Raw genomic sequence first — 19,957 nt, 5'->3', positions numbered from 1 at the left:
CAACCCGAAAATGACACAACTAAAGGGAAAAATAATCATCCAAATAAACAAGATTGACATGTTCATTTGTTCTTGTATGGATAACAGATATAAAGCACAACGGAATAAAGAAAAAAGAACAGGTGAACAAACCACTCGTGCTATACACATGTATAGAATAAATTATCGTACAAATATGCACATCTCAAGTAGGAAGCTTTGAAGGATATTACGACACAAGGCAGAAATAGGGTAATTTAGAGCGGTAAACTCTCGAAAACTTGGATGGTATTCAGACCCTTGAATGACAAATTTACCAAAAATGCTGGGCCGGCTTTACATACAATAGTCTCCTCGTCGTGGGAGCCGGGGGTGCCAATCCAGGAATATCCCTTATGCTTTTGTTGTTGGGATTCACTATCTACGAAATACACAACTCCATGCAATCAATACTGGTGGAGAGTACACAAAGTAGAACTAAAACAAATTTATCACATGTTGAAAAATGAAAATATACGAGACGCAAGACCACCGTTATCAAAGGCACAAAAAACACTCTTCAGTTGATATGTGCCCTAGAGAGTAAGCGCGATGCATAGTGCCTTAAGCCTTAAAGATATGCCAAAATGCATATGTAGATAAAAGAAACCATGCCTTGACGTGTTAAGCCGTGTTAACAGTTTTTAAACTCATGAGAAAGTCTTCAACATCAAAGACTCTTAGATGTCCACAAGAATACATGAGAAAAAAGATTCCCCATTTCTTATTGTTGAGAAATCAGTAAAACCAAAAGTTTATTTCTTATAATAAAAAATGTCACTGACAATGGTCATATAAATGGAAAGCTACTTGCGCGCAGCTTGAAATAAACTTATATATTGATGGTGGAAAAATGAATATCACCTTGATGTCAAATTAAAATCAAAAGATTAAATACCTTCACGACAATAATAGCAATAACCCCACATACAATCAGAAAAAGAAACAGCATGATGCATTTATCAGTTGCCACCTGGAAACACAAGTGAACTTGATATCAATAAAGTCTATAAAAACGAGAAATCTAATGAAGTACACACGTGAGAAAAAAAACATTAGACCACCATTTTTTAACAAAAAATTAATCCAATCAGCATCTCAAAATGTTTCAATTTTCTTAGGTTTGACCAGCAATTTTTGCACATATAGCTACCCATAGCCTCTCATGTGGACACAGGCAGTTTCATTTTGTAAAGAATTTTCAAGGTGTTACCATGTAACATCGCATAAAAGTGACATGGTCAAGGGAAAAAGAGATCATGTTGCCAGCTAATGTACCTGCCTACCAATCTCCTTAACAAGCTGGGATGCCTTTTTAATAGAGAACTGGATGGTGTCCAGTTCATTGACAATGCGACCCATTTGTTCAGTCTGCACATATTTAAAAATATAAATATGATTTGACGATGAAATACTCGAGGACAATAAAATAGTGCGAGCACAAAACTTCACTCACTTGGCCCTTCAAAGTAGTAGCAGTCTGTGTTCCCACTTCAATTGTTTGATGAACAACCTAAATAATCATAGAATTTAGAATACTTTCAACCCTATATTTAGATGCCCCGTGTATTTTCATCTACCTGTTTGGAGCGTTCAATGGCTTGGTCAGTTTCATCCATTTTCTTCGTGCCAGCATCGATAAGCTCCTGATTTGACATTTCTATACTAATTCATGAAAATGGAAGGTGAGACGTCAGCAAGACAAAAAGGGATTGAAAACATTTTTTTGCATAACATTCTATGCAGATTACAGGTTAATAGCATCACATTCATATCACATCGAGTAACCACCACGGTATATCATACCAAGTAGAATGGCACTGTTAGCTGCCTCTCTGGTTTTAATAATAAGAGTCCCTATGCAGGTTCAAGATTTAATCGAGAAGCAAAGGTAGACCATATACTAAGGGTTATTTCATTTATAAAGCGTTAACTAAAGTTAAGTGAAGGATCTTAGGACAGGACAAGATACTATAGGAAGTGGTTAGATTCAACAAAAAATGAGCATAAAGTAAAAAAGACTCAGCCGAACAATGGATTCAAAATTTCAAAGAGCCCAAATGAGAGGACAGAGAGGTATTCTCATGAAAGAAAGAAAGGAAAACATGCAGGGCGGTAAGGTAAGACTAGATCATAGCAAGCCAACAGAGGCTATGAGTGGAAATGCTTTCTATGCACGAAAATGTCATGGAATCTTAACTTATAACATCGCACCACACAAGATCAAAGCTAATCAAGGCTTTGATTTTAAAATCTTTTCTGAAGATAACAGTGTTACAAAAGAGAGGAGTAAGATATCCAAATATTTCATCATTGAGTTAACAATAATTTTTATTTTTTTCAAAAAAAAAAACAAAGATGGATTTAGATTAACAGTTAGCGTCTGTACATGAGTACATCTATGTACGTCAATGATAATATAATAGGCGCCATTCTTTCCCTTTTTCCTCATCAAAGGTAATTGCGAGAATGCAATCCAATTAATTAACAAGAAAGATATGGTATGGACCTGATGTCACTCGAACATTCTCATCAGCTGTAGGTTCAATTCCACCAGTTCCCATGTCGAAGAGTTCAACCCTCTTATTTCCAAGAGAGCTCGTGTACCTGCACCACCATACAAGATAGACATAGTGATAAAGAAGAAAAAGCAAAGAAGAAAGACGATATGGACAGGGGAACTATGTATTTATAACAAAGATTACATCAATGTTTCCAGAATTTACAAGCAATCTTTTGTTAATGAAAACTGTTTATAAAGTAACATCATTATCACCATGCATCAGAATTACTCTTTCACAACTTGAACTTCCTGTCTTGGTTAAACACGTAAATAAAGAAAAAATAAAACAGATGCGATTTAATTTGGAAACATCATCGCCCTTTATAAACTACCCACTGGAAGTAAATATTGACGGACTCATGCCTTAAAACTTTCACTCGTTGAGAAAAAAAGGAATGCAATAGGAAGCTAGTTACAATTACTCTGTCCTACTTTGAAGAATTTGTCTGTGTTGAACAAGCACATAAAGCAAAACCTATACAATATAATTTGGAAACACTATACAATATAATTTGGAAACATCACTTTCCTTGATTATCCTTGGAAACATATGTTAAAAAATGACCAGGGATGTAATCAAATCTAGAATATCTCATGATTTGAACGATTTGAAATGAGAAGAAACATTCCTAAACAAATAGTGTCTCAAATGATTAAGATGGCACTGACAACATTGTGCTTATGTGGGCTTATGTGGCATGGAATTTTTTTAAAATCATGCTTAAAAGTCATGAAGGACAAGTACCAGCTTCCTGTTGGGAAATATAAAGACCAAAAGGAAATAATCAACTTGAAATCAGATTGACACAGGATAAGGCTCAATTCATCATCGGTCTACAAATATTTTTCACCTAAAATAACAATGATCCCACCACCTTATGATGATAAGATATCAGAGCAAAAAAGAAGGGGCCTGAGTCCTGACAGAACTGGGAATAACATAACATTTTGCATCAAAGCAACAAGTTATATTGATGCAAAATGTTATAAGCCAGACCCAAATATCAACTACCAAAAATCTGTGGAGTCAAACTTGCATCTGTTTTCAACACTTGACAAAAATCAAGCTCTAATCAAAATGACAGCATTTCGATCAGCAATAGACTATAATCAGTGAGTTATTAAAAAAAAAGAAACAATGATCTTACGTTTTCCTCAGGGCTACATATGAATTCAACTCTTTGATCTGAAATAAAAAAGGAAATAAAATGAAGAGCTTCAAAACAGCAATTAAAAAAAAATGCATCAGTATGCAGGTGGTCTTGGTATCAGGATGTTGTGAAGAATCTAAAACAATGTCTAAACAGTGATGAATTCAAGACATAAGACCCATGATAAATATCAAAAGTAGAATACATCAAATCATTAAGACCACATAAACCACCTAGAATTTTTAGAAGGCCAATTTATAATCATGTTTTTCCAACGGAGCTGTGTACATGATAATGGAAGGCCATGATGATCATTAATGTAACATCCAGCAAGCTTGGTGGCCCCTCATATAACCTCTATGCTACCTAAGAGTGAGAAAAACTAACAGGAAACTAATAAAACTTCTTTTTTGGCTAGCAAGAAATATTAAAATTGCCTCAATATTTAAGAGTGCTTTTCTGCATAATATGCTGTAGAAGAGAAGAAATATTTTATTTGAATATGAAAACAATGCCATGACTAAAACCATCAACATAGTCACGTCCTACGTGAAAAGTGTTGTGCAACAATGTGTTCTGACATACCCCACACTTTGAAATCGACACCGCCCTCAGTGTAAAGCGATGTAAAATGAACTAAGGAAACAGTTAAAAGCAAGAACACTTCCCTGGAAAAATGTCGAGTAAGTGGTGAAAATGTGAGAGAAATCATCAACTCCTGAAAAGCATGACATCGAATACACAAGGAACGTAAAAAGGAATAGGAAAAGCATTCAAGCAATCGAATAAACCCAAAAAATGATAAGCATAAATAATAAGTGTCATAAACTGAACATCAATATTTGAAAGAAAAGCATAAAATGAAAAAACTGAATAGATCATCCACAAGTCCTAAAATAATACCGCAAACTACTCGTTGTCGGATCCTACGTCTGAATCCTCAAGGTTGTCCAGTGTGGATCTGTCAAAAGACGGCGCATAGACATCATCGGAATACGACTGCGTCCTGGCATGGTGCTCTAGTCGAGCCAATCGCATGCGCAAGTCGTCCATGCAGTCAATTATGACCGAGAAGACCTGACGATTACCTCTTCGGGTGCGCTGTCTCGGTGGCAAATCAACCTGAGATCCTGCTTGGGCATCCAATGTCACTTCTTCCGTCACTCGATCTTCCCAGATTCGCTCATTGGCTGTAGGGGGAGGCATCAGCGGGTCACAGGGGATGGGGACTGATATGTCGACTCCTGGGGTTACAGTCACCAAGCACCCTGTCGAAAAATGAAATACATGCCCTGCATGGACCTGGGTGGTGAGCATCTGTGTAGAGGTGGGAAGGAAAGAAGTCTCATTAGTGAGATCGACACCATGGGCCGCAAAAATCCGGGAGATGATGATAGGAAAGGGGGCATATGGCGTCCTATTCTTTGAGGGATCGATGTGGACGACTGAACGTATATAGAAAATTATGATCGACGCCACTGGAATAGCAGGAATGACCCCCAATCCATTCAACATCTTATTTATGATATAAAGATCCATATGACGGACCTCATTGTTCTCGGCCTTCTTCGGAATGATATTTGCTCCCGTGAATTAACAGATAAGACGATCAAGCATCAGGAGGGATGTCGGAAGGACGCTGGTGCGGGAACCGGTTTGGGATGTGAAATATTGCAGACGGCTTCGCGCCTGAGAGATCCGGAACGTGATGTCTGACAAGAAAATGTCCAAATGGTTGAAGACTACCGGAGGCCCGTCATTGGGGACATTCAATATAGCGGCCAGATAATCGCTGGTTAACTCAATAGCAATCCCCTTGACGTAAGTACGGATGTGTTGCATCCCGGTTTTGTCTTTTTCCTCAAAGTTTGCGTAGAATTGCCATACCAAAGCAGGATAATAAGTCCCGGCGATGTCCAAAAGAGGTTCCCCAACCAAATTTATTAAGCTCTGCCCTGAGTGGCATCTCGTTGTCAATCCGTGGATGAATAGAACGTTCCACAATGACTGAGTTCTCATGAAGCGCCGAGTACCACTTGAAATTTTCTCGGCTGGTGAACCTTGAGGAATCAATTGCTAATCTGGCGGACCAAGAAGATGACGAAGCACCGCCCCAAGCGCGCTTACTGGTTAATTTGCGAAGAGGCATTTCAATGCAAACAGATATAACCAAATAACTCAATAATTCAATTTCACAACCCAACTGATCCCAACCAGACTGAACTAATTCACAAGTCTATTCAAACGCAACGATAATCAACCAAAACTCCAATGCCCTAAATCCCCAAATCGTTTCTTCTCCACCACTCACACCGCCACGCGCTTCACACGCAAGATTTGCGCACCATCGCTGCTATTTTCTCCTCTTCTATTTTCTTACTTTTCCAGGCATTTCTGACAGGGCATTGCGAAGCTTGACTTTATTTCCCTTTCGTTGGTTTTTATCATCTTTTGGCCAAACCTGCAAATGGCAATAATAAAACAAATTATTGAGGTATTTGGTTATATCTGTTTGCATTGAAATGCATTCTCGCAAATTAACCAGTAAGCGTGCTCGGGGCGGTGCTTCCTCATCTTCTGGGTCCGCCAGATTAGAAATTGATTCTTCCAGGTTTACAGGCCGAGAAAATTTCGAGTGGTACTCGGCGCTTCATGAGATCTCAGTCATTGTGGAAAGTTCTATTCATCCACGGATTGACCACGAGGTGCCACTCAGGGCAGAGTTTGATAAATTTGGTTGGGGACCTCTTCTGGATATCGCCAGGCCTTATTACCCTGCCTTGGTATGGCAATTCTACGCAAACTTTGAGGAAAAAGACAAAACCGGGATGCAACACATCCGTACTTACGTCAAGGGATTACTATTGAGTTAACCAGCGATTATCTGGCCGCTATATTGAATGTCCCCAATGACGGGCCTCCGGTAGTCTTCCACCAGTTGGACCTTTTCTTGTCAGACATCATGTTCCGGATCCCTCAGGCGCGAAGCCGTCTGCAATATTTCACATCCCAAACCGGTTCCCGCACCAGCGTCCTTTCGACATCCCTCCAAATGCTTGATCGTCTTATCTGTTAATTCACGGGAGCAAATATCATTCCGAGGAAGGCCAGGAACAACGAGGTCCGCCATATGGATCTTTATGTCATAGATAAGATGTTGAATGGATTGGGGCCATTCCTGCTATTCCAGTGGCGTCGATCATAATTTCCCATATGCGTTCAGTCGCCCACATCGATCCCTCAAAGAATAGGACGCCATATGCCCCCTTTCCTATCATCATCTCCCGGATTTTGGCGGCCCATGGTGTCGATCTCACTGGTGAGACTTCCTTCCTATCCACCTCTACACAGATGCTCACCACCCAGGCCATGCAGGGCATGTATTTCAATTTTTCGACAGGGTGCTTGGTACCGTAACCCCGGGAGTCGACATATCAGTCCTCATCCCCGTGACCCACCGATGCCTTCCCCCTACAGCCAATGAGCGAATCTGGGAAGATCGAGTGGCGGAAAGAAGCGGCATTGGATGCCGAGCAGGACCTCGGGTTGATTTGCCACGGAGATAGGCGCACCCCAAGAGGTAATTGTCAGGTCTTCTCGGTCATATTTGACTGCATGGACGACTTGGGCACGCGATTGGCTCGACTAGAGCACCATGCCAGGACGCAGTCGTATTCCGATGATATCTATTCGTCGCCTTTTGACAGATCCACATTGGACAGCCTTGAGGATTCAGACGTAGGATCCAACGGCGAGTAGTTTGGTGTATTATTTTAGGACTTGTGGATGATCTATTCAATTTTCTCATTTTATGCTTTTCTTTCAAATGTTGATGTTCAGTTTATGGCACTTATTATTTATGCTTATCATCTTTTGGGTTTATTCGATTGCTTGAATGCTTTTCCTATTCTTTTTTATGTTCCCTTGTGTATTCGATGTCATGCTTTTCAGGAGTTGATGGTTTCTCCCATATTTCCACCACTTACTCGACAATTTCCTGGGAAGTGTTCTTGCTTTAATTGTTTTCCTAGTTCATTTTATATCGCTTTACACTGAGGGCAGTGTCGATGTCAAAGTGTGGGGGTAGGTCAGTTTTGTTACACATCGTTGTACAACACTTAACAACACTTTTCACGTAGGATGTGACTGTATCTAGAGAAAGAACTCTTGTTTTACTTGATAACCGGATTAATTTGTTAGATTTTGGATCACGTGAAATCATTTCATGACTAGTATTGAATGAGAGGAGTCGTAGACTCAGGGAGAGAGTCAGACATGAACCAGTGTTGTATCGACATTTCATTCCATGCACGTGGTCAAACCTTTACTCATTGATGATGAATTGGTGCAAAAAAAAAAAGATCGAACAACGATCCCTAGAACTCGTCTGATTAGCCCTCGAAGAAAAAAACGAACGATAGGTGACTTAGGGATGATTTAGGCGATCTTTGGACCGTTTGAGCCTTTCAAGCCTAACTGATACATCATTTATTGTCTCTAGTAACTTTTTTTGAGCTTGTAAAAAATCGAATGGTGTGTGTCAATGACACGCAATTAGATCTCATTCGTAATTTATTCAATGTCCCACATCAACTACCTGAATTTTAGCCTATACACTTTTTTCCTACCTACGATTGAGAGAAATAAACCTGTTGTACACGTTGAAATGTTCAAGATACTCCAATGAGTTGAAGAAATATATTCGAAGGAGTCGATGAATCATAAAAAAAAAAATAATAAAAAAAAAGAGAAAAGCGAGAAAAGTGTATGTTATTAAAGATACCCGAAAACTCTGTGGGTAAAAGTTAGAGGACAATGAGAAAGAAAGGAGATGATAGAGCACTAAAGATGATAAAAATACAGTGATCGGTGACGAGTCAAAAGTTGAATGAATATGCTGCAGGAATATTTTTATTTTCTCTCACTTTTGATTCACATGCCTTCTGTTGTAGCCGTGAACCTTGACCTTACGTTATAAGCTTGAAAAGACCTATTAACCAAGTCATCGTCGTTCAACATTTAGTAGAGAGGGGTATGAAAGTCAAGCATATGGGGAGTTTCGAAAATAAGTGAAAATAAGTGATCCTGAAACCAAGTAACTGGTGATGAGTATGAGTTCTGACCTGCACACTACACACATCTCATTCTGTTGATCTTTACTGGGAAATGTTTGAATCTTAAATTGCGACGAAAACGAATCTTGTGATATTCGAAGCATGATCTTTTGACCGGGGGTGAAGGAGTTTGACAAATTGAGAAGTTTTGATTGTATTGCTTGATTTCTGAATCTAAGATATTTCTCATCTTTATTTCATGTCTGATTTGTTTGAGGAGGAACAAAGGTTAAGTGTGGGGGAGTTGATAAGCACAAATTATATAGCGTTTTAGGGACTTTATTTTGTCGTATTCGTGCTTATCTGACATTTTTATCCCGAGTTTCGCGCTTAATTTATTTTATTATTGCCATTTGCAGGTTTGAACAAAAGATGATAAAAGCCAACGAAAGGGAAAGAAAATCAAGCTTCGCAATGCCCTGTCAGAAATGCCCGGAAAAATAGGAAAATAACACAAGGAGAGTATCTGGAGTTCTGGACCCCTAGGGTTTGTGCCTTAGAAGCCGAAGGAAGATTTTGACAGAGCCTACATGGACCTCATGACGGACCTGTACACGGGGTCCGTGTCAATTACCCTCCGAGAATGAGATTTACAATGGCTACACGGACATCTATCCGGACCGCGTGTCCAGTATTTCGAGGAAAGAAATTTTTACATAATGTACATGGACCCTTACCCTGATGACTACACGGGGTCCGTGTACTTGATATCAACATCATATTTGGCGAAGATTTTTGGAGATTTTTGAGAGGATATTAATTTGGACTCGAAAATAAAAGTTTGGGGGGGGGGGATTTTTGGGAGAAAAATATAAAAAGAGAAAACCTAAGATTTAGAAGGTACTTTTTGCACGCTTTTGCGACTTTGAAGGCGGCGGCTAGAGCTTGGAGAAACGAGGAAAAACGTGCTTCACACGCAAGATTCGCGCACCATCGCTGAGATTTTCTCCTCTTCTATTTTCTTATTTTTAGTCATGAATTCGAATATTAGAGTTTCTTCTAGTTTTAAATTTATGGAGTAGTTTTTCTTGAAATCGGGACCACGATAAATACAAACTTTTGATCTTGTTCATTCATTGGATTATTTGATTTATGAATTACTTTTACGTTATTGATTTATGTTTGCGTAATTTTCGTGCTATTAATTTGGCCAATTATTTGCATGTTTGTTGTTCGATCTTGACTCGAATGAGAATAGATTAAATTTAGCTTCAAAAATATTAATCAACACACGGTTAAACCGACTAGAAATAGTATTCGGTTTCAATGTACCATCTTAGGCGACAGCTGTGATTCCACCGTTGAATAATGCATTTTTGTTTGATTATATTCAATTAGAAATAATTGGACTGTTAAATGAAAATAGGATTATAAATTCTAGAAAAGATTTATAGTTAATTCAGGGAATTTCATCGTGACATCGAATAGCCTGTGGTTAATTAATTCCAATACATGACAATAATCAAAGTTTGGACCGTTGTGTGTTCCCGGTCATTTTATTAAATTTGAAAATCCCCAAGTTTCAACATGTTCTGCAAATTCGATCTTAGTTATTAATTTAGCATTATTTACTATAATTTAACTAGTTTAAATTATCATCAAATCACTTGTTTTTGTTTACCTAGATTGAATCGAATAATTCAAATCCTAGTACTTAAATAATAGTCTCTGTGGGATCGATAAATGAACTTATCGTCCATTTACTACAACTTGACCTAGTCCGCTTGCTAGACTTATTCCCAACCGAAATTTTCGGTCAAGTTTTTGGATGTTAGTTAGGAGTATTCTCGAGAACCTAAAATTTAAAAGGAATTAAAATTTCTAATATACTTACCATGGATTGCTTCTCATCATTAAGCTGCTTGGTAATCTCTGGAGGATTTTTGCTTTCCTCATCCTTAATTTCGCGGTCAAGTTCTTTAATCAATCTAGTCAGTTAGCACGTGATCAAGAGTGAACAAATAATCTCAAGGCATAATTCATACAAGATTGACAGGAACAAATCCTACAACTCCAGATAGCTGAAGTAGCTGTTACAACTTTAATATAAATACCATTAACAGCCAGAGTTCAAAAAAGAGCCAAAAACGAGGATGAATCAGACAAGTGTTCCCATGAGCGTTCATACATGTAATAGTCATAACACTCTCAACACAAAAGTGGACATCACTGTAGAGAAGCCAAAGTACAGAATATAAAAGGTAAAATTACCTTTTGCACTCCCTCATCTTCCCAGTAAGCTCCTCTAGCTGTTTACTTTGCCTGTTGGAATCTTTGATCTTATCCAGCTTTTGAAAGCCATTTCTGGTTGAGAAATGAGAGACAGTCGAGATTAATGACAATAAGGTGGCACTACTAAGACTAGCTATCAACTAGGACATCAAAAAATCTCCAGATGGATAAAAGAAGTAAAACGTAAATGTCCACCCGGCCTAATAAACAGTGAACTTTTTCATAACTTACTTATTGTCGAAAAAAATATCTAACCCATAGGCCAATGTACACGAAAACCCCAGTTGCAAAAAAAGAAAAGCGTTGTTAGAAGGAAAATACGAAGATCATTAATAATTCACGTATACAGATATGCGGAGGAGAGCAATCTAAAACGAAATTGAGTTGAAGAAGCTCATCATCGGGCAATGCAGTGGGTCAACGAGGAAATAACAGTCAACAATTGAGAAGGTTTGCTAGGAGATTCGATTCAGCCTTTATGGTCATAGTCATTGCTAACACCAACCAAACACAGCCATCAAAGAATGTAGTCCCAAGAAGGATGAGGAGCAGGAGCACAGGAGAAAACTCGATAACTTCAATCAATATCATATAATTCCATTCAAAAGCAACGCAGAATGTCCAAGGACAACATTAACAGAAAAATAGATCTTCCTTAAAAATAAAAATAGCAAATTTCAAGTTGAGCAACCATCCAAAATATGCCGTACAATAAAAAAAACAAAGACAAATTCCCCAAAAAAAGCACATAACCAAGCTGCAGATAAGAGCATGGAGATAGACATTACGCAAGGGAACGCATGGTATCGCGAATTTCCCCGTGAATCTGCTCCATTTGAGGGTTCATCTGAAACTCCATGTCGACCATATTTCTGCCTCTCTCTCTCTCTCTCTCAATATTTCTCGATTATAATTCGTACACGAAGAAATCCGTCACCGACAAACGACGGCAACAATTCCCTCAGAAATTTAACCTCTCAGACCATCTGCTTCACAAAGATCATAAAAAGAAAAAAAAATGCAATTTGAGATTCCTAGCATAGGATGACGGATGGAATGCAGAATTCGAAACCAGCAAGAGAAATCGTTGGTAAACTAATGCTAAAAAAAACCCCAAATTGCAGACGGTTTAGGGTTCTTCTCCGATTGGGGGAGGAGAGAGAGAGATGCAGGGAAAAAGTTGACAGATGAAAGTGGGTTGTCGAAGTCCATATAATGTCTCCTACTGCATTAACGTATACATTGATTGATCGATATTACCCAGTCGCTCCATTCACTTTCTCCGATTTAGAAAATTCAAAGAGATGCGGATAATGACAATTTTGATTCTAACAATTAGATATATTAATAATTTTTTCTATCGAATTTAATTATATTTAAATTAAATACATGTATAAAATATTATATTGTAATTGAATTACTTGATATTTTTGTCGGAATGTAGTAGAATAGAAAATTATTTAGATTTGTATTGAAAATTTAAGTGATTTAACAAATGTCATTTATTAAAGTTGACAATTAAAATAGTCTTAAAAATTGAATTCATAAATAAAAGCTGAATAATAATGAGAATGTTTTCGGAAACATAATTGATCTTCGAGACAACCGATAATCGGAAAATGACTGATAATCGAATGTCATTGATTCAAGGTCTACTGACTCCTATTCCTAACTTAATCAATCAAGATTTGTAACGGACATTGTTTGAAGACTATTTCCATAACTTTCTTCAAAAATCATGGCCTCAGCTGACATACGAATAAATATTCTATGCTTTGACATCTTTTTAATATGTTAAAACGTCAGAGTTCATGCGCATTGTCAAAATATATCATTTGTCATAAAAGAATGATGGCGTGACTCAACGGTTGCTATATTTGGAATTAATATCAAATTTAAAAAAAAAGACGATTGTTGGATAGAAATATATATATATATATATATATATATATATATATATATATATATATGTATATATAGATCAATCAGGTGGATATTCAAAAAATCCACAATCCACCATCTACAACCAAGCATTATGTGATCAAAGCTTTCAGAGCCCAATTGATCAAGCATATTTTAAGCACACACTTAAGTTCTTTATCTGATCATTGATGATCAATTTTTGCTAGTTTAAAAATACTTATAATTGACATTAAGGTACAGTTTGGTACATAGGATATGATAAGTAAGAGATAAACAGTATAAGGATAAATCAAGGATAAATATAATGATAAGATAATATCTGGAATGTTTAGTATGATTTTAACAAGAGTGATTAAGTTTATATATTGATATGTAATTACAAAATTAACTCTTTCGTCTTATTTTTGAAATTATTTAAACAATTTTTTTTCCTTTTTCAAAGGTGATCATCGGTCAAATTTGATTTTTGTATTTTTCTTTATTTTTTTATAATCTTTTTCATATCGAAGGGGCCTAGTAACTATTTGTGTGTGTATATATATGTATCTATATATTTGTATATATGTATGTATTTAAAAAACATTTAACATTAACTTAAATACATTTAAATTATTTAAACAAAGAGATACCAAATGAAATGAGAGAAGATAGGGTTTTGGATTTTTATAAATAGAGGTAATTAAGTAATTTGTAGTATATTTTATCATTAGATTAAAACTATCACACCTTTTACTAAGGATGTTTTATCCTTAGTAAGGGCTCGTGATATTATCATGGGTTTTTTAAAAACATACCAAACGTGGGATAAGACGGATTATTTATCAATCACACCCTTATCCCGTGTAGCAAACAGTGCCTAAGAGTTTTACTAGTCATATTGGTTAAGTTGTGAGTTTTCTAAGAGTTTCAATAGACCAGTGACAAGTTTTCCTGAAGTTGGTGGTAATTACGAAATATTCGAAGTCGTTCATATCTCGAAACGCACATAAACAATTGTTTGTGCACTTACTTTTACATTCAGTTTTGCTAGACTAACTGCTTTTCAGCATGTCATTTTTATTGTTCAATCATTTTAATGAGCCTATTTCATATAGTACCCAACTACTAGTTTAACTGAAGTTTAACCGACAATAATTTCAATTCAGTATTGGTAACCTAAACGAGTTAATGTGAGAATTAATTGAGATTATTTATTCATCTCCTTTAAACAAATCTTTTGATCTTAACAGAAAACATAGAAAAAGTAAAAAAAAAAATGACATGTGTTGATTTCTGTGGATATGTAAAATATTTCTAATAGGCCCCGAATGTGGATTGATGTTAAACTTAGAAGAATAGTTCTAATAAAAATATAATCCATGTTATCGGAGAGAATGATCCATGTTTTGAAAGGAGTCCAAGTGAAATAAATTTGAAAATGAGTGATACCGATTGAATAAACATCTACTAACATAACTAAAATTTTAGGCATCAAGAGTCGAAATGCAAACCCGAACACAGTTCTTCATAAAACTGTGGAATCGAAAGGGAACAATTTCTTAAAAATCAAAATCGCAATATTTTTTGTTTTAGTTCCAAGACCGAATCCGGAATCATAATCTTACGATTCAATGTGGATTCCTTATTTTTGGAAACTAGAAACGAAATGATAAATTAATTAAAAACTTTAATATTTTGTAGTATAATCGCTAAACATTTAGTTTTATTGTCTCAAATAATATGTCGATATTTTTATAACAATGTTTTCCTTAATGTATTGTTTTGATCGCTGCGTGTGGCTCCGAGGAGTACGATGATTGTTCTACCACATTAAAAATATATTTATATTTTTCATGTGACGTGAAGCATAAATCGAATCTATTAGGTGAAAAATTGCAACAATTGAAATTAAAATAAGATGATGATAATATCATAGAAAAAATATACAAATCATTTATAACAATTTATTAAGTAATTACAAGCATTCAAAACAAAGATGATGAAAAAAAATTAATATCGTGAGAAAATGATGGATACAAAATAAGATTATTAAAAAATATCGAATTATTAATGTGTTAACGTACATGTACACGTACATTTTCATCATGTCAATGTTCAAATAAACACAAAATTAATGCAATTAAATAATTACTTTTCGTCGAAACAACACGTTTATGTGTGCAACACACATATTTTTCGTAGTACTACTAAATATGAGATCTACATTATATATCTATGTTTGTCTTAAGAAAGCACCGATTTTCTTTTCTGAAACACACTTTTCAAAACAATGAAAATACATTAGAAATTCCTTGTGCATTGTGATTAATACCATTTTTTTTACAATATAAATAAGTAGGAGATTTATTTCAATATCATTTGTTTGAGTTATCCAAACAACAAAAATACATTCAAAATAATAGATTTCAAATTACTCAATTCAAATGCATCTTCGTCGTATTCAATGGTGGGAGGACATTATTGAGATAATACATCACAATAAAATATAAAATCACTCATATATATATATATATATATATATATATATATATATATATATATATATATATATATATATATATGAAGGTATTCTTAAAGTCGTGTTTTTGAAGGTATTGAACAATAAAATATAAAATCACTCATCCCAAAAGTCGTGTTTTTGAAGGTATTCTTAAAAATTAATATTGACACCTAATGGCAAGCAAATATGCTCCGATTCAGAAAGATGGGAGACGAAGACAGATTTGGTGATTATCAAAAATACTAGTTCTGACATATTGATGTTTTTAGTCGTGGCATTGTTACATTTCAAATAATATATAACATATTTCTTCTAGAATAATTATAGACGGAACACATGTGTTGTATGTGCATATAATATAAATATTATTTTGAAATAATTAATAATTAGATCGAGAGAAGAGAATTTCGATTTAAAACCTATAATATATCGATAAACAACAACTATTGGATTCTGCGTATTTGAATATAGTTGAGACGCATGTGACATATCTTGACCCGTAATTACAATATATTAACTTCACTTTGTAAATTATGTCACAAAAGATCAAGAAGTCCTACATTAATAAAAATAAAAAAAGTCCCACATTAATAACACAACATAATAACTAATCTAAAATAGTCAAATAAATTGGTTGAAGACATTTATCCTGACATCATCCAATTTAAAAGCGAAAATGATTACTTTTCAATGGATATAGATCGAACTGACAAAATTTTGTGTGAGATTGTCTCAAAAATAAATTTTATGAGACAGATCTCTGATCTGACTCAACTCATAAAAAAATATTATTTTTATATCAAAATTATTACTTTTCATTGTAGGTATGGATCGAGTTGAGTGACTCATCTTACATATATAAACACATAAGACTGTTTAAGAAGAAACCAACTCTAAAACGAGACATATTTAGGTGGTAGATATGATATAATCGTAATTGAGACGCAGAAAAAATTTAACTTTCAAGTTTCAAATCTTTATCAAATAATGAATTTTTTTTATATATTGATGGCATATATTCGTATTTTTTCAAAAGTATAGTGTCTCGAACATATCCAAATAATCAATAACTTATAATTTATTTGACGAGTAAAAATTTCAAGTTTCTGAAAAAAAGAAGTTATCCGAATAGGTACGAGTTAACTCAACATGGGTTAGTCTAGCCCCACTTTTCATCAATGGCCATCCCCACCCGTCTCCCCAAAAAAGTAGAATGCATATTCTCTCTCTAAAAACCAACCTCATTTCTGTTTTAACTGTAAACACTGTATATATGTAACTCCCTCTGCTAACTAGCCATCGTCTCGTGTACGCCGCCCTCCCCCTTCGATTTCTCCTCGTTTCTTGCATGTTGTTTCCCGATAATCCGGTGGTGTTGGGGTGATTTCGATTTCTTTTTCTTGCTGGTAATGGCTGCTAAGAAGGCTTGGGAGGGCTTCTCCAAGGGGCTCGTCGAGGAGGTGCAGAAATGGGGTAGCATGAAGCAGACTGGGGTCAGTCTCCGCTACATGATGAAATTCGGATCCCGACCTACTGCTCGAAACCTACTCATCTCCGCCCAGTTCCTCCACAAGGAGCTGCCTATCCGGATCGCTCGCCGTGCTATTGAACTCCAGTCCCTTCCCTATGGCTTGTCCCTTAAACCTGCTGTTATCAAGGTAATTTATTTTCTGTGAACAATTCCAGCTGAATTCTTTTCGACCATGTGTGTAGGATATCCCTTTAATGATGCATATCTTAAGTATCGTTAAGTGTTGATATGGGTTTGTATTGTGATGATCGATTCCATTTTTTTCTTTCCTTATTCTGCGTTGGGGAACTGGAATTTGGAATGGATTGTTTATTTTATTGTCTGGTTTGACTATGGAGGTCTAGTGTAGAAAATTGGCAGACCATGTGCAAGGACTGAGTTGACTCTTTACATGTTCTCTCTTTTTCTTTCGTTTCTTTTTTAAGTCGGTCTGAATATTCTCTCTACGCATTTAATTTACGATTTCCAAGCTCCTATATACAAGGCGCTTTTGAGAATGGAAATTATCACTAGTGCCTTTTGATGTGATTATTCGTTAATTGTTCACTCTGCGAGAGTTAATGTGTGCTGTTACTGCTATGTAGTGGATGAGATACCTGCTCTTTTTCTAGCTTCATATGATTTTATTTTATTTTATTTTAAATCTATCCTATGGATACTGGACTATTTGTTCTGGATTGTGTATAGTTCATCTGTTGTTGTTTTGTCTTGGTTTTTCCTTCCCAATTCCCATTTTGGCTCTGTGGTTGAATTTGTGTGTAGAATAGCATTGTAATATCGATCATTAGCTGCTGCAGTGGCAGAGAGGGGAGGTTCTGGGATGGTGTCACCTCCCACTTTCACTTCCCCATATATATGCTTATTTTCTTATAAAATCTAGTGTGAAAGCGAGATTCTGCCTCCCTTGAGTACTAGAAAATCCTAGTTTTTAATTTTGCCTGCCCATATGTATTTCCGATCCCGCCACTGAAATTAGCTGGGCAGTAATTGTAGGACGAAGCCTGTTAAAGCAGTGACATTGTGTCATATTTTCTTTTTTCGTTTGCCAGGTAAGAGATTGGTATCTGGATTCTTTCCGTGACCTTAGATCCTTTATGGATATTAAGGATAAGACTGATGAGTTGGATTTTACACAAATGATTAAGATGATAAAAGTCAGGCACAACAATGTGGTCCCTATGATGGCTTTGGGAGTGCAGCAGTTGAAGAAAGATATGAATCCTAAAACTGATTATGGGAATCTGGAGGAAATTCATCAGTTTTTGGATCGATTCTATATGTCTCGAATTGGGATTCGTATGCTCATTGGTTAGCCTCTTCCTCTTGAGTTGGCCTGCGCATCTCTTGTTTTGCTATTTACTTGGAATATCCACTATCGCAAATTTGATTATAGTTTTGGTATGCATTAATGAGCTAAACTATTCATGTTCCATGCAAAATTATGTTGAGCTCAGGGCAACACGTGGCCTTGCACGACCCAAATCCAACTCCTGATATTGTCGGTTATATACATACCAAAATGTCTCCGGTTGAAGTTGCGACACATGCTAGCGAGGATGCCCGTTCCATTTGCTTGCGGGAGTATGGCAGTGCACCAGATGTTAATATCTACGGAGACCCAAATTTTAAGTTTCCGTAAGTTAACCAATTAGGTCAAGTTTTAAAAAAAATTAAATATGTTTTTGGCTGTGTGTCGTTGCCTTTATACATTCCCAGAAAATCTTTGAACTTTTGGAAGTTTCTCTCTTCAGATTTTACCTCTATTTACTGTAACCATATCTTCTTTTAAAGCAGGTACGTACCGCCACACTTGCATTTGATGGTTTTTGAATTGGTTAAGAATTCTCTTCGTGCTGTTCAAGAGCGATATATGGACTCTGACAAGGTTCCACCTCCTGTCCGAATAATTGTTGCTGATGGACTGGAAGATGTTACAATAAAGGTAGGTGTTTTCCTCTTACATTCTCGCAATTCCTGATTGAGAATCTACTATTTCCCTGTAGTTATCTGATGTAATTGTGGTTGTTGATTCTTTGTGCTCCATAGGTATCTGATGAAGGAGGTGGAATACCTAGAAGCGGCCTTCCTAAAATTTTTACGTATCTCTACAGTACTGCAAAGAACCCCTTGGATGAGCAGTCCGACATGGACCTTGAAACAGTAACAACTATGGCAGGTTATGGTTATGGTCTTCCCATTAGCCGTCTTTATGCCAAGTACTTTGGAGGGGATCTGCAAATTATCTCCATGGAAGGATATGGTAAATCCTTTTCTCTAACAATTTAATAACCGGGCCGAGTCAGCGGGCCTTGACAGAACAGATGCTCACCTCCATTTGCCCCGGTTGCTTCGGTAACATATAATCCCATCTCAAACTCGACTAACATCTTGTTTTCATCACAGGAACAGATGCTTACCTCCATTTGTCCCGGTTGGGAGATTCTCAAGAACCTCTGCCTTGAGGGCCAAAGTTACCGCAAATGAATGTCAAACAGATGAGCTTCCATAAATACTGGCACATCTAAAGTGCACCTTATTGTTGATTAAAATTAAATCTTTTGTAGAAATGATTGTTTTTACTTGTTAGTTGCGTATTACTTTAATGTTTCTGAATTTTTACCGGTTTCTGTTATTTCTATACCTTATTAAACCAGAATTAAATCATATTCTCCCTTACGATTAAAACTGCTCACATAATGATAGTATACATACAAAATACCAATCTCTGGTTTTATAACTTCTCAGACTTCTCTTGTTCCCATATATAATGTATTTTAGGTATCTTTTTTCACATGCGGAACCTGTTTCCCCAATCCAACATATACTGAACCATTTATTAAATTGAACTAGAAAGAATGTCATATTTTGAATACACTCTGTACATAGATTTATTCGAGGCATACGTGTCCTGATTCATTTTCTCTT

At 36.1% G+C, this 19,957-nt stretch overlaps 2 protein-coding genes across 3 annotated transcripts; one reads left to right on the top strand and one right to left on the bottom strand.

Moving 5' to 3' along the window:
* Nucleotides 1-11: 11 nt before the first annotated feature.
* On the bottom strand, nt 12-12,346 carry LOC140811712 (novel plant SNARE 13-like). The gene is made up of 10 exons (XM_073169768.1): nt 11,867-12,346; nt 11,058-11,150; nt 10,681-10,774; nt 3,730-3,767; nt 2,528-2,625; nt 1,599-1,678; nt 1,475-1,531; nt 1,297-1,389; nt 917-991; nt 12-400 (listed from the first exon to the last, which is right to left on the bottom strand). The coding sequence occupies exons 1-10, from the start codon at nt 11,944-11,946 to the stop codon at nt 293-295; spliced, it is 816 nt and encodes a 271-aa protein (XP_073025869.1). The 5' UTR covers nt 11,947-12,346; the 3' UTR covers nt 12-292.
* A 4,340-nt stretch (nt 12,347-16,686) lies between these two features.
* On the top strand, nt 16,687-19,636 carry LOC140812619 (pyruvate dehydrogenase (acetyl-transferring) kinase, mitochondrial-like). Of its 2 annotated transcripts, none has more exons than XM_073170935.1 (6): nt 16,687-17,159; nt 18,082-18,340; nt 18,487-18,667; nt 18,824-18,974; nt 19,079-19,292; nt 19,436-19,636. In XM_073170935.1, exons 1-6 carry the CDS (start codon nt 16,911-16,913, stop codon nt 19,492-19,494), a joined length of 1,113 nt encoding a protein of 370 aa, XP_073027036.1. In that variant the 5' UTR covers nt 16,687-16,910; the 3' UTR covers nt 19,495-19,636. The 2 variants fall into 2 exon arrangements, with proteins under 2 accessions (XP_073027036.1, XP_073027037.1); XM_073170936.1 differs by having other exon boundaries at nt 16,688-17,159; nt 18,827-18,974.
* The last annotated feature ends 321 nt before the right edge of the window (nt 19,637-19,957 follow it).

Source organism: Primulina eburnea, chromosome 14 (assembly GCF_022965805.1).
Source record: "Primulina eburnea isolate SZY01 chromosome 14, ASM2296580v1, whole genome shotgun sequence".
Classification (NCBI taxonomy): Eukaryota; Viridiplantae; Streptophyta; class Magnoliopsida; order Lamiales; family Gesneriaceae; genus Primulina; species Primulina eburnea.
This window is presented reverse-complemented; position numbering and strand designations above follow the sequence as displayed.